Raw genomic sequence first — 14692 nt, 5'->3', positions numbered from 1 at the left:
GCATGCTAAGCCACTGTTCAATAGTTCTCCCTGTGTCCAGAACACCAGATCTGTGATCTTGGAGTGACACTTGCTTTAACTGTTCCCAGAGCTTTGAAATGCAAAGCAAGGACAGACATATTCTTGATGTGAGCTTGCTTACTTTTTACTTTGCTTCTCTGATTATACATTACAGCCTCCGTCTGCCTAGATGTCAGGTGCTCATCCATTATGTTTTACACTCTTCCTATCTTTCTTCAGCCTCAGGACTTATTACTGTGATACACTCAAAAGGAAATAAAAGCATTGGTGGCAAAGGAGAAAGAACACTAATATTTTTGAACATCAAAGATAAGTACATCATTTCTGAAGCAAGTTAATATTGGAGAGGAAAATACGGCAGGATGCTTTGCCCAGCGTTTCAGTGAAGCACTGGCAGAAACAGACCTACAGTGTTTTCAGAGAAGAGGTGCAGATGGCTGCCATGTTAACATTAAGTGGATCACCAGCATAAGAATGGGAGAAAACCAAACTCTAACTAAACCACAGATCTGATCACCAAACATCACATTTAAATACCTTACTCCCTTCCAACACCCAACCATGGCCTGAAGTCTCCCAAAGCTGTGTTCTGACTACTCTGCAAACTGGAGCTTCAGATTTTGAGATGACAAAGGAACACTTTCTCCCCACCATGCACGCAAAGCATTCTGTCCAGCAAAGCTAAAACCAAAGATGCTGCAGGAAATGAAGAATAATGTCCATTTTAACAGGATAATGAAGAACAGAACAGCTCACAGCAATACTCCAGCATATGCTGCATGTCACATTTTATAGGCAACAGCTTCCCCCAAGACTTCTCTATGTAAAGAGCAGTGGCTCTAGTAGACATACTGCAAAACCACACAATTACTTTTCCCTTGATTGTTCTACTTCAGCCTCTGAGGGCAAAGATCCCTTTTGGAACTGTTCATGCACTTCTCCCTCAATGCAGCACATTTTTGTTGTCCATACAAGACAGCAGCAGCAAAGGTTTCCATGAGGTAAGCCAAGACCTCACAACTAGAAATGTTTCTCTAACAAGTATAGCAATTTTTTGTTTGGCTTCTGTTGTTTCTGGGTTTTGGCTTTTAATTAGTGTTTCCCTCTACCTAGTGTTTATCTCCCTTTTGGTGCCCTGGGAATTCCCACTGCGATGAGACAGCTTGCTTTACACTGGGAATCTCCTGAAGAGCAGCCGTGCAGTTTTCAGTATGTTTACAGATCAGAAATTGAAATTTACATAAAACTTGGATGGATAAAATGAAGTTTCATGCAATGTTAACTCTAATTTTCCTCCCCAGTTAGCAGCTTAGCCCTAAAGTAGGGGGCCACCATCAGCCAACCCTGACCAACCCACTCCCTCATTTCACCAGATGTCAAAACTTAAGTTCAGCTCAGCGGTACAGTTAGAGACAGCAGCCAGCACAGAGCACTTTTCAATAGATCAGTTTCCTGCTTGGTGACAAAAGACCAGAGGGCCACAATAGGCTACACTCCAATACAAATGTTTGCTTAAGTATGGAGGGATCGTGGCATTGCTGGAACTAGCAACAGTAACTCCCAGTCTTGTCTTGATTGGTTGCAGTTAATTAAGTATCCAGAAAAGCTTATGAGCAATTCAGATTATTCAACATGCACTGCTTTGTATATCTGTCAACAGATTTTGGGTTTTTTTAAACCAGTAACCACTTATTCATAAGGGACATTCATAGAAAGGTAAATTACTACCTTGTGAGAAAGGAGAAGATTATGAGCTCCATTCACTGCTGCAAAGATATTCAATGCCTTGCATGGAAGAGAGTGCAGAGTAGCTAAGCATAGTTAATCAAGATTCAAAAAGGAAAGCAGAGAACTCCAATATTCTCCCTTCTCTTCTATTCACTGTAAAAAAAAGAACACTAATCCACCACTAAATGCAGAATCAAGAAATCTGATTCCCTCTTCCCTTCCTCTCTCCTCCCTTCCCCCTAGCTCCCAAAGCAGAATGGGCACAGAAGGACTTCCCGTACCCAGCGTAGCACCTGTGTAATTACAAATTACAACTCCGCTAACCACTGTACTAAACAGAGATGCTTGCCACTTAATTAAACCCTTTCTTAGAGAGGAAATGCATACACATTCACGCTATCTCCTCTCCTTAATTGGTCTCAGACGTTGCAGGAAGCTAGTCCCCAAGATTTGTCAGCCAGCCAGCCCACAGATGTTGCAGAAAGAAAACCAGGTCAGCATTAACAGGTTCACTTCTTTGGCTCTAGGCGACAGGTCAGCAGATCAGTGTCTGCTGTCTGCAGCTGGCAGGCTCCACGAAGGGAAAATTGGTCTTTAGGCACTGGCCTGAATTCCTGTCAAATCTGCACTTCTCTTCACAGGCCTGGACAGCAAGCATGTGAAACAGCTACAGCAGCTTAATGTGATGATATCACTGAAGCCAACTAAATTTACCCTTGCAAACTGAAGGAAAACTATAGGTACTATCCAAACCCATGCTCCATTAAACCTAAGAGTCTCTCCAGGTCAGCCTTACACTGTAAGCGTCAGGGGGCTGAGGACCTGCCTTCCAATGTAACTACAGTTAGATGAACTCAAGAATGTCTAAAGACCTTGACAGGAGCTTCTGAGCAACGCAGAAGAATCCAAGCACACTATTCTGACACATCAGCTTCACCTTCCAGTCCCATAGGGTATTCCATGGCCATTCACAAAAGGACAGCTGATATCTCCAATGCTTCCCTCTGATGGACATAGGGGAAAAGGCTCTGACAAGCCTTTGGCTTTATCTTCCACACAGAGGCATCAAGCCTGAGCTGACAGTACTATTTGTAACAACAAATGGTGTCCCAAAAAAGGGATGATCTACTTAAATAGGTTGCTCTCAATACATTTGATCATCTTCCAAACACCAATTGCTCAAATATAAAAAAATTTATTAGTGACATAAAATAATTCTGCTGTGTATGAAGACCTTTAAGACCAGTATGTAAAAATGTAAGAATTTCACACAGACAGGTTGGATGAAGCCTTCAGCAACCTGGTCTAGTGGAAGGTGTCCCTGCCCATGGCAGGATGGTTGGAACTAGATGACCTTCAAGGTCCTTTCCAACCCAAAGCATTCCATGAATCTATGAATCACATACTATTATTTATTCTCTCCAAGAGAAAAAACCCCTGTACTAAAAATCCTCTAAAGCTCTTGCTTGTGGTCTGCCTGTCAGCCTCCATAAATCTGCTCAGCTTTTCAGCAAAACTTCAGCCTTTCAAAACTTGCAATCTTCTGCCACTGACGGTTAAATACAAAGACAAATGCAGCATTAACGTTTGTCAGCTGCTATCAACAGCTCTCAGGATCTTCAGTACCTGACTTACTAACTGCCTCATCTTTAAAACATACCTGAGGCACATCACTTTGCATCACACTGTACTTCAGGGTGTATCTCTTTACCGACAGCAAGATGACCTGGCTAATTCATTACAGGACAAAGGCAATGCCAGCCAAACACAGGCAAGCAGCTGCAGAAGTAACAAAAACAAACAACAAACCACCACAAAACCCAAGAGAGAAAAAAAATACCACAACAAAGCCTTATTTAGATTCAAATCTCACAGAACAAGAACACTCTTTTTTTTATTTGGGTATCTTCTACGTGCTGCAGAAGGGAAAGTCAAAACAATAACAGTGCTGTCTAGAGGATGCGATTCTAAGGCTTAGGATGAGGAGGAAAGAACCAAGCCTTGAAGAACTCCTATTAAACAAAACAAAAACACATAATGGGCGGTGTAAACACAAAGTTTACAGACAAAGGTGGGACAAACACTCTACTCTCTACGCCATCAGAGAAACATGCACAAATACTTCTATACCAAGTTACTACCCTAAGCACAAGTACTACCCTAAGGACAAGGAGACCACAACTGCATGCATGTAACACTGAAGAGATTCTAAAAGATTCGATAGGAACAGTGACCGAACGTCCCCAGAGTAGCTGACCCCTCCCCACGGTGGCCAGTCGCTGGGTTTCTGTCAGGCTGCGGCTGGCAGACGCACAGCAACCCAGCTCTACCCGCAGCAGGAGAAAGGTTGCCATCTGGTGGGGGTTCTGCGCGCTGCCATCCCAATCAAGCGCTCGCCTTCCCTAGCACATCGCCCTCCAGCAGCACTTGTCTGTTAAAATACGTGTTGCTTAATAGCAGTCAAGAAAACTAGCCGGAAAGCATCTCTAAGCTACTCGTCTGTCTGTCATGTTTACCCCGGTTCTTCAGCGAAGATGGTCAACAACTCAATTGCACAGATGCTGGATCTCGAAGAAACACAAACTGCATCAGCACATCCTGGGGAGACAGAGTAGTAGCTGCTGGTTTTCTCAGCATGACTCCTTCCTAGTAACAAAAATCTTACAATAGCCACACGGAAATAACCACCTCAAAGAGAGGAAACTCCAAAATAAAGACACTTTCTACTTGCAAAGACAATACATTCAAAATTTAGGGGTGCTCTCTTTTACAGCTGAAACCAAATGCTATAGCAGGAATGTCAAGTCAGAGCAACACATGACAAATGTATGAACATCCCTGGCAGCATAACAGTAACACACAAAGGAGATCTAAAAGACAAAATTACATCCACAACAAAAAAGAGCAGAAAGCAGGCTCTGAGACAATCAAGATCTCAAAGGGTATATAAGAGAACACAAAGAGGATTATCCAGATTCAGTGCATAACATGAACCATACATCACTGTGATGGGCATTATTCTATTATCTGAATGCTGTACAGCTTACAAATACATTATACACCACTGCATAAGGCAGGTGTAATTCCAAGGGCAAATTTCTGGGAGGGATCCTGCACTGCAGCAACGCAAACACACCAACACGCCCCTCAGCTAGAGACATCTTTGTTCCCTAGTTTGTGAGAGTAAGGGGAAAAGCCAGGAGCTTACAAGGGAGATCTGGAACTAGCAAACAAAAGATTAGCCTTTGAGTAAACTGTTAATGAACTTGTTTCTCCCCCTAAAAAGGTAAAGCATCATAAACAGCCCTTTTGCTGTTACCGAGAAGGGACCAGCACTAAACCAGCAGGATTACCACTGCACTCCCAAAAGCTGCACCTCCTTTCCAAGTGTTATTACTCAAAATTACATTCAAAGGTCTGACCATAAGCCAATCTGACAAAAAGCCTGCTGGGACCAGGCAATCAGTGAACAGAAACCATTCAGAGCAGACACAGAACAAGCCCTGTGGAAGTGCTGGAGGAAATGAAAAACCATCTTCTCCTCCAACACCGCACGCTGTACGAGCTTCCCTTCATTCTCTGTACCAATGAAGAACGTGATAAGAAAAGATGAGAAACCCTAATGCATTCCCTTTTTCTTTGCTTATCTCGTTATTAGCAAACAGCACACTGCTCTGGCTCTTTGGGACAACCATTCAAACTTGTTCTCATTTTCTTCGAACTATGAGATGGGCAATTAACTTCTCTCAAACTTTCACCAACAATATATCCCCGGAACCTAACTAGGACAATGATGTCTCATCATCTTCATGACCCTGCCTGAAAACCATCATCATTCATGCTGTAAGAAGACTGAGCAACCAAAAAAACCCCACCCTACAGGGAGAGAGAGGGGAAATCATCCAGTTCCACTTGCTACAATTGCATGCAAAAGATGATTTTTCTCAAGAGCAATTCCCTTTTCTGTATGACAAGATGCCATTAATAGCACTAAACAATATGGCCCAATCAGAAACCTAACACTTTACAGAGAATATTCTGATTTTAAATGAAGGAGTTATTAGACTTCAACAGGCAGAATCACTTGGTTCCATTTCTCTCCTGGTGTGAAATTACATCATTAAACCTTTAACAGCTTGAGGTAAGTAAAAAGCTTTTACTCCACTGCCAGAACAGGCTTTGTGAAAAGGATTCATACAATTTCTGTCCATTCCTTGCCATAGCAGATTTAGCACAATTCTAACTTCATCTAAATGTATGTATCCTCTGCAGTTGCAGGAGAGAATCTCAAGCATGCTACCTACTTTCATGCCTCTAGAAAAGGGTCCATTATCTGCATCAAACAGAAAACACTGAGAAAACGAAGGGGGCTTTCCCAAGCTGAACACAGGTATCTTCGGCATGAAGCAGTAATGTGCCCAAGCCACACACTTATCCAAACACCCCAACCTCCAAACACCAGCAGCCTGCAGATAGCTCTGGAGCTAGCCATGTGGAATGAAAGGAATAAAGAAACAACTAATAAAACAAGGTTCTGTGGTTTGTGAGGCAGCTCCAGAGAAGGGCAACAGAGCTTGGGAGGGGTTTGGAGCACAAGCCCCATGAGGAGAGGCTGAGGGAGCTGGGGTTGCTTAGCCTAGAGAAGAGGAGGCTCAGGAGACCTTATTGCTATCTGCAACTACCTGAAGGGAGGTTGTAGCCAGGTGGGGGTTGGTCTCTTCTCCCAGGCAACCAGCACAGCACCAGAACAAGAGGACAGAGTCTCAAGTTGCACCAGGGCAGGTTTAGGCTGGATGTTAGGAAGAAGTTCTTCATAGAAAGAGTGATTGGCCATTGGAATGTGCTGACCAGGGAGGTGGTGGAGTCACCATCACTGGGGGTGTTTAGGAAGAGACTGGGTGGGGCACTTGGTGCCATGGTTTAGTTGATTAGATGGTGTTGGGTGATAGGTTGGACTCAATGATCTCAAAGGTCTCTTCCAACCTGGTTAATTCTATTCTGTTCAGACCTTGATCCCGTCTGAAAGATGATCCAGTCTATAACACTCCTATCAAGACAGTTCTTTACATAGAAGCATCTCTCCATCTGCTGTAAAACCTAGGTAAATACTTACAGAAAACAAAGCAGTGCCAAAACACAGGCCACACAAAAGCATCATTAACTACACAGAAAACCTCCTGCAGTGGAAGGAAACAATCAGGAGATGCACCACTTCCACTCACTCTTTATACATACCAGAGACCTTTAAAAAACCAAATCTGCTTCAATGCTCCAAGTGTCAGAAGGTGGTTACGTGACAGTACAGAAAGAGACTGGCTGGTGTTACAAAACACCACTGGGAGGTGGGGTTCTTTCCCCCTCTTCTATAAGAAATGGAGTTTATTCTATTTCTCTTTAGACAAAATAACTGAATTAACAAATCTTCTTCAGCTACTTTAGGGAAGAAAAAGTCACACCACCAAGATCTGGCAGTTTATTTTGATACCCAGATTTCAAAGAAATGTTGTTTACATCCACAAGTAACACACATTCTCTTCTCTAGACATGTCCTAAAATTCTTTAAAGTTCACTCATTAAACCAGCAGAATCTCTAACTAAACAGGAATGCAGATATATCAAAGGCATTCAAAGAACTCAAAATTAAACCCTGGCCTCAGAGACATCAGTCAAGATGACTTGGTGAAAAACATTTGTTAGTTCCCAGTGATACTTTTACACTGTGAATCTTAGGGTTCTTCTCATAGAAAAAGTACTGGAAGAGATTCTACATGAAGAGACAGTGTGATGGTTTCAACCCACCATAGACAGTAAGAGAGCATGACCAATACACTTCAGAGGTCAAGTGATTAAAAGGAAAGAAAAGTTGTTTAGAAGTTTTTCCTCCCTCCAGAGGTGTGAGCACATACCTGATATTCAAGCCAGTGCTCTGGTCCAGTTTCTCCCAGCTTTTTAATCTCCCCAGAAGTTTCTAAAGCAGAGATCAAAGGAAAAGTCAAAGGCACAGACAAATGTTCTAGCAGCAAATTTCCAAAATCCCCCAAAGTCAGTCTCTCCTTTTCCTCCTGTGGACTTCATTATCTTTTCATCTAGCACTTTTGGTTTGTCATTCTCCAGTCCTCACAAACATTTTCCTGTCATCACAACTCTACAACCACAGAACCCACATTAACACTTCAGCATGAGAGAGTAGCCAGCCCTGTGAGCTACCATCCCTGTGCTACACCCCTGTAGACTAGACTCTTGGCAATGGAGAGGAAAACAAGCTGTACTCTCAACACCAGTTCTATAGCAGCTGAAGTGCTCATTTTGCCTCTTCAGTTTCTCCTATAGCTTTGTACTTCCAGTCAATACCAGGCAGCATTATTTGAACCTGATCAAGCACCAGCAGAGTTCTGCAGATCAACAAGTTTACACTCTCGTGACAACTCACTGTATAGCTTGATATGGAAATGAGACAATTTTATTCCCCTGAGACCACACTCTGGCCCTGCTGGCATTGACAGCAATCCCAGTGTGTATTGAGGTTCATGGTGTTCAGCAGCACCGTGTCTGGACAGACCTCACCACCAAATAAGCATTTCCAAGCAAGGCAGAAGACAAACAGCAAGGCCACAAAAGACACCTTGTGAGATTGTCCTTTACACAAAATCTCTAGCTGCAGTGTAGATATCCTTTTGCCTTTTTCACCTTCATCGCCATAGATCCTCTCATGCTGACATCTGAGCTTGGGAATGCCTGCTTCAAACCCATCACCTAAAACAAGTATCGTATCTCCACCGACACAATACAGCAAAAGCCTACAAGACAGGACAGGCAAGGCAGAAAACCCCTGTTCTGCTCACCCACCACATGTCCCTAGCTCCTCACCTCATTTTCCAATTCAACGGCCACTAGCTGCGCTTGGACTTTCTCATAGCGTTCCAGCTTCCTTTGGAGACTTTCTACCTCCTCTTTAAGCAGTCCATTGTTTTCTTTCATTTCCCTGGAGTGGGAAGAGATGATTAAAAAGCCATGCAACCCCATTCACTCCCACAAACTTCCAGATACACATGGAATCACTGGGGAATCGAGGCATTTATGACATTCAACTGACTCAGCCCCATAACCTTCATGGCAAAACCACTGCTACAAAATAACCTGGCAGCTTTATTTAGCTGGTTTGGTTTTAGCTTCTCCAAGCATCATCCTGATGATATCCAAACAAGCTGAAGTTTTGTATCTTTTTTACTGATTGGTGAACCAGCATGAAGGGGAGTAAAAGACTCCCAGCTCTGATCTTCGGTCAGGCTGAAAGCGGGATTGGAGCACAGCAAGAGAGAGACACTTGAGTTTTTGAGTACCCTGTGATGAATAACCAAGCACTGAGACTGGTGGGTTTTTACTTCAATAGAGGAGTGCAAGGGTGTGATGAAACTGGATTAAAAAATCACCTTCAATCTGTTGATACCATGTTTCTGTGTACAAAAAAGCAGCATGAGAAAAGATTCCAAAGATCAACAATTTAAAACTATAATGAAACATGAACAAAGCCAAGGGAAATAGTTTGATCTTAGAATAAGAAAAAGATTTAAGCTTGTTGTATTTGGGGGTTTTAGGGAGGTTTGGTTGGATAGTTTGGGGTGGTTGGGGTGGGTTTTTTTTAGGGGTTGGTTGGCTGGTTTTTAAAGTGCATTCAAAAAAATGGAAATTAAGTTTGCTTGAAAAACAAACCAAAAACAAAACCCTTTAAGGCAAGTTATTTCACAGGGCACAGGAATTCAATGTTTCACATTAATTGCTACTTCAAAACCCCAGAAATTCTACTCTACCAAGGGCTTTAACAAAGTGGTTTAGACATTTAAACAAAAGGCTTCCAGAACACTATTCTGGAACAAAAGGCTTTTAGAACAGTGGTAACAATAACTAAGCAAAAGCAGTTATTAAAGAAATGTTCAGCTGTCTCTTTTCTCCGCAGGGATTTCCCTCCTGAAGCTCTGGAGAGTTCACCACTATCTTTAAACATTGAATTTTGTGCTAACAAACAGGTATCACCATCCAGAATGCTCAATGCACATTCTGTGAGGCTCCTGCTGTGCTGAGGAAGATCACCCAGATCTTGACGAAGCCTCTCATCCAGTAACCGTTGCATGTCACACCACTGCTCAACTCCTATGCAGTATTTATATGAACCACATTTCCCTCCTTCTTAAGTTTCCCACATGGAAGCCCAGCAGAGGGATTTGAAAGTGCATACAATGCAACTGTAGCAGGTAGAGAAGAACACAAGATGACCCTCTCAACAACTGGACCCTTCTTTCACCTGAAGTAGGCATTTTCCTCCCTGAGCTGGCGCAATTCCCGCTCCATTTTTGGGAAACGGGCCAGCTCTGCTTTCATGTTCTTGACAATTAGAGCATCGTGTTCCTGCTGGGAGAACTTCTGCTCCAGATCCTGGAAAACGTGGGATGACAAGAGAACAGCAATGATTAACATGGAACTCACAGGAGCTACCCCTCCATCGTATTTTCAAACTCAAATCAATGACTTGAATGAAGTCGGAAGGGGATGCAGTAGGTCTTCTGCTCCAATTCCTTGCTCGAAGCAGGGATGACTCTTGTTCCCCTTCTAACACCTGGGCTGGCCTCTCCTCTACCCCTGCTCATCCTAAATTCATAACAAAACCAGATCTCTGCTAACCATTAAAAGGATCTTCTTCTATTGACTAAACCAAATATGTGATTTTCTCCCCATGAATCTCTCCATCAACAGTCAAAGTGTAGAGAGAGACACTGGGATAGCCTGCAAGAATTAGAAATGGAAAGAAACACAATCTTGCACTTCAGCATTATGGTAGAGGAAAATTTTTTCACCTCAAAAATTAAATTGACATTTAGAGCTGTACTGCAGTCTAATATCCTGTGTCCTGACCTTTCCTTTCAATGGAAGGTTCTTGCAATGGCAGAACTGGCAGTGAGGCTGACTGCCAGGAACCACAGGCGGTGCCACTGTCAGCAGTGACTCCCCCAGCAACCTGCACATTGATTTGAAAGGACCTAGAGCACCTCACATGTAATTCAGTGTGGCTTTGAAAGCTTTGCAAGTAATTGTACTTTCTAAAAGAGCCAAACCCAGCTCCAGAGGAAAGATTGTTCCATGAAACAGAAAAGTAACTGCAGCTGCTGGGTTCATCCTCCTCCATATGAAAGAGACTGCTCTAGAGGCAAACTTCTGCTTAGCAATTTTGTGTTCTAGGAGATGATCAAACAGAGCATTCCTCCAGAACATTGCACAAGGATATAAATCATCTTTCCATAGAGAAAGCATGGGTAGATTTTTTTCCCAAGAAATTGATACAGCAAAGGTGAAGAGTGTCCTGTTAGAGCCAACTGTAGGCAGCCTGATCCATCCAACTGAATTTAGCCAACTTCAGCTCTTGCTGGCCACCAAATCAGATTCTTCAATTACAGTCTTACCTTTTTTTTCCTCCAATAGTCATTATTTTTTAAAAGCACTATTCTGTCCTTTCATGGACAGAAATCAAAACTGAAGCTTTACACAGGCCACAGAGTTTCTTACCTTAATCTTCTGCTCATATTCTGTCAGAAGGGATTGGTTTGCTTGCAATGTCTGGATTTGCTGACTGGCCTCTTGCCATTTTCTGTTAGATGGAGACACAAGAGCTATTTAGCACCCAGGCATCACATACCAGAAACAGCCAAATGCAGAATTAGCTCTGACAACTATTTTCAAACACTACTAAGAAGGTATACAGTGCTGTTACAGAAGATGGTCTTTCACACATTTTCTCACTCATACTATCTCCCCCTAATTTAGAGACAAAAATACCCATTTTGATAAAAAAGAGCATCTTGAGAAATATGTGGAACTCAAGGTACCTTAACTCTGAAACCCAGAAACATCCCCTCACAGCAAATAAACAGCACCTTTGGACCTGAAGAGTTGAACCTAGTAAGCAAAAAACAAATACACTCCTACCTTTCAACTACCCCTCAACTACAACCTAAGGCTTGATATTTGTGTTCTGCTCTAAGGTTCAGATTAGCCTTTCCCACCCACATGCCTTCTGCTAACTCTCTACCATGCGCATGAGACACCACTGAGATTTTAAGCTCAAGTTTGCCTTTTTTTTTTCTCAAGGTAACAATTAACTTGTACCTCAGAGCTAGTTTCAAACAACAGTTATAACCCACACATCCAGATCAAAGAACCCCTTTGAAGAGTGGAAATCAAACACTGTTGAAAGTTTTCTGAGTGAAGACAGCTGCAGCAGACTGAAGTTTTGTTTGCCTTTTTCTCTCTACAGTCATTCATCCCCTGCTTACTTCTGTTGAACATCCAGCTGTTCCATCAGTTCCTGCTTCTGAGAGTCTTGGCTTGTCATCTGCATCTCTTGATTCATTATATTCCACTGCAGCTCAGATATTTTCCCTTTTAATACAGTGATTGTCTGAATTAATGGAAAGAGAGAACAAACACACAAGGCTATGACTCTCCAAGCTGGACATTATGGATGGTGACAGACAAGAAATCATATCCAACTAAAAAGTACAAACACTGCATCTAGAAACAATTCCACTCTCTGGCAAACCTTCAGACTGAAATTCACCTCAAAAATAAAGGCAAGAGAAAATCATTGTCATGTATCTGTCACCCAAATTGTCATTTCCATTACCTAGTAAGTGGGTGACCTCAAACTGGCATGAAAAATATCAAGCTTCAAAGCTAAATGATGATAAAACACAAGTGTATATATATACTAAAGTAGAAGAAACCCTAACAAACTGAAAATATCTGGGTTTGCCTAAACCAATCACAATTAAGTATCAGGCTTGCCTTAAAAGTAGGGGCCAGTGGTTTTTAAAATTGTCTTCTAAATATCTGAAGCCTAAAGAAAACCTCAGAGGTTTGTCTCAAATAGCCATTACTCAGCTCCCTTCGACAGAGTAATGGAGAAAAACCTCCAAGTATCACTTATGTAGGATGTGTTCTACACAGAGGCACTCAGGGATCTCATCTTGGTGTTGAAAGATATGGAAGGAACAGAGAATTAGAACTGCTGCACTCATTTCATGTGTGGGCTTAGTTTCTTTCCTGTGCCATGACTACCCCCCTGGTTTTAATCACTGGCATACTAAATCTGTTACAGAATCACCTGATTTATCACCTGCTTTATCACATAGATACATTTCTAGTGACACCTAGGCAGGAGGAAGGCTAAGGAACTTAGTGGTTGCTGATCCACAATTGATGGAGGAAAACAAATGAAACAGGTAAGTTGCAAATGAACAAGTTGAAGTTAACTGTAACAGTATCTGAAAAGTCTGAGGGTTGACAGAATGCTCTCTTCATCCAACAGAACTGAAGTTATTATCCAAGCATTTGTTCTGCAGTGGAACAAAGAGGCATTTAAAACACATTTTGTACATAACTTTGGTCTCATCCACTCTACAGCTCTCCCTGCTTCCCTAAACACCTTCCCATCTTATCTCCTCCATCATTTCCCCTTTCCTTACTCAGTATCATGTAATCTGACTTCTAAACCTAACCCTGTACATGCCCTGTGCTTTTTTAATCTTTCTTCATAACAACCTACCCAATAAATCTCCTCTCATCACTAATTAACACAGCAGCATATTCTGACCTGCTCACTTCTGTCTGGACTTGGCTGGGTTCTAACCTTTGACAGCCAAGACTCTCACCACCAGGGTTGTTTCCAGATGATGGATATGGTGATTCCAAGGTATTAAATATTTTTTTTAAATCAGAAAGGGCATTTTCAGTTCCCCAGAACTGCAAAGTCAAGTGATGCTAGGAACAGATTAAAAAATTACTCTCTCCTTACTTCGTTAGCTTCAGCTAATTTGCTCTCCTTCTCTTGCAGCTTCTTACTCATTGTCTCCATGCTCTTCTTGTAGGATTTGTTCATCTCCATTTGTTCTCTCAGTTTATTTTCAGCTTCTGTTTCCCTTTCCTGATACTGCTTTATGCGTGTGAGCAGCTCCTGGTTACGGTCAGCTTCTCGCTTGCAAAGGGAAAAAGAAGAGCAAACAGATATAAGAAGAAAGTAGCACCAAGATGAAGCTTTTTAGTTCCTCCTGTTTCCATTCCTCATTACTGTGGTCATCAAGGCATCCCCAAGAAGCACTGCTACTGAGACCACAGCTTTAGCCTTTGCATTAGCAAGGGCAAAAGAATCAATCCAGTGTCAAGGAAACACCCAGGACCATGGAGCTAGAAAATGAAGAGCCAGAATCGTCCTAATTTCTTAGGCTGAAACATGACTATGAGAGCACAGACTTGGTTTCACAGACTCCACTGCACACCCTCCAGCAGATATAAGATGAAAACATCTGATGCTCCAATTTAAAGCTGACCCATGCATAGCAAATTGACTTTCAGAAACTCAGATATCAGGAGTTGGGTTAATGAGACAAACTTCCCTCTGCAACTTCTGGAAATTGCATGAGGCTATTTAATGAGGGCTTAGTGCTCAGGATTATTGATGAACACAATCAATATTTTTGCACTCTGATGACCTTCCATAAACCATTTCAGTTTATTCCTACCACAAATTGAATAACACTTATTGAAAAACTGTGTAGTAAATTGCTTTGCTAATCAAAGCAAATCGAGACATGGATTTACATAGTAAGCAAGGATTATGCAAAGCAATGTGAGGTGCCTTAAAACCTTTATCCACATGACTCAAAAAACTACAGAATCTGAGCTGGGTAATTACCACAGTGCTGGATTAGTGCTGCTCCCTTTTTTTTTGTACCAGTATTTTAAGGGTTTCTCTGACTGACTCAGCTACATTCCAGTTTGAACTCTTCCTAGCTTAATCCCACACCACCTGACTTCAGAAGAACAGGGAATTTAGTCACTGGCTCCCTAATTCACAGCTACCCATTCAATCTGTTGCCCAGCACCCTTGTAAAATACA

At 42.2% G+C, this 14692-nt stretch overlaps 1 protein-coding gene across 2 annotated transcripts in view; it reads right to left on the bottom strand.

The window, feature by feature from the left end:
* Window positions 1-14692, bottom strand: part of MAD1L1 (mitotic arrest deficient 1 like 1) — a 413753-nt gene that overhangs the window by 393436 nt on the left and 5625 nt on the right. For both annotated transcript variants that reach the window (XM_054180345.1, XM_054180346.1), the window contains exons 4-9: window positions 13592-13771; window positions 12072-12196; window positions 11305-11386; window positions 10049-10179; window positions 8617-8731; window positions 7656-7717 (exon numbers count right to left, since the gene is read on the bottom strand). In XM_054180345.1, coding sequence (XP_054036320.1) covers window positions 7656-7717; window positions 8617-8731; window positions 10049-10179; window positions 11305-11386; window positions 12072-12196; window positions 13592-13771 — 695 coding nt within the window. The remainder of the gene's footprint in view (window positions 1-7655; window positions 7718-8616; window positions 8732-10048; window positions 10180-11304; window positions 11387-12071; window positions 12197-13591; window positions 13772-14692) is intronic.

This window comes from Dryobates pubescens, chromosome 4 (assembly GCF_014839835.1).
Source record: "Dryobates pubescens isolate bDryPub1 chromosome 4, bDryPub1.pri, whole genome shotgun sequence".
NCBI classification, from domain to species: domain Eukaryota; kingdom Metazoa; phylum Chordata; class Aves; order Piciformes; family Picidae; genus Dryobates; species Dryobates pubescens.
Note: the sequence above shows the minus strand (reverse complement) of the source record. Positions and strands in the feature narration are given on the sequence as shown.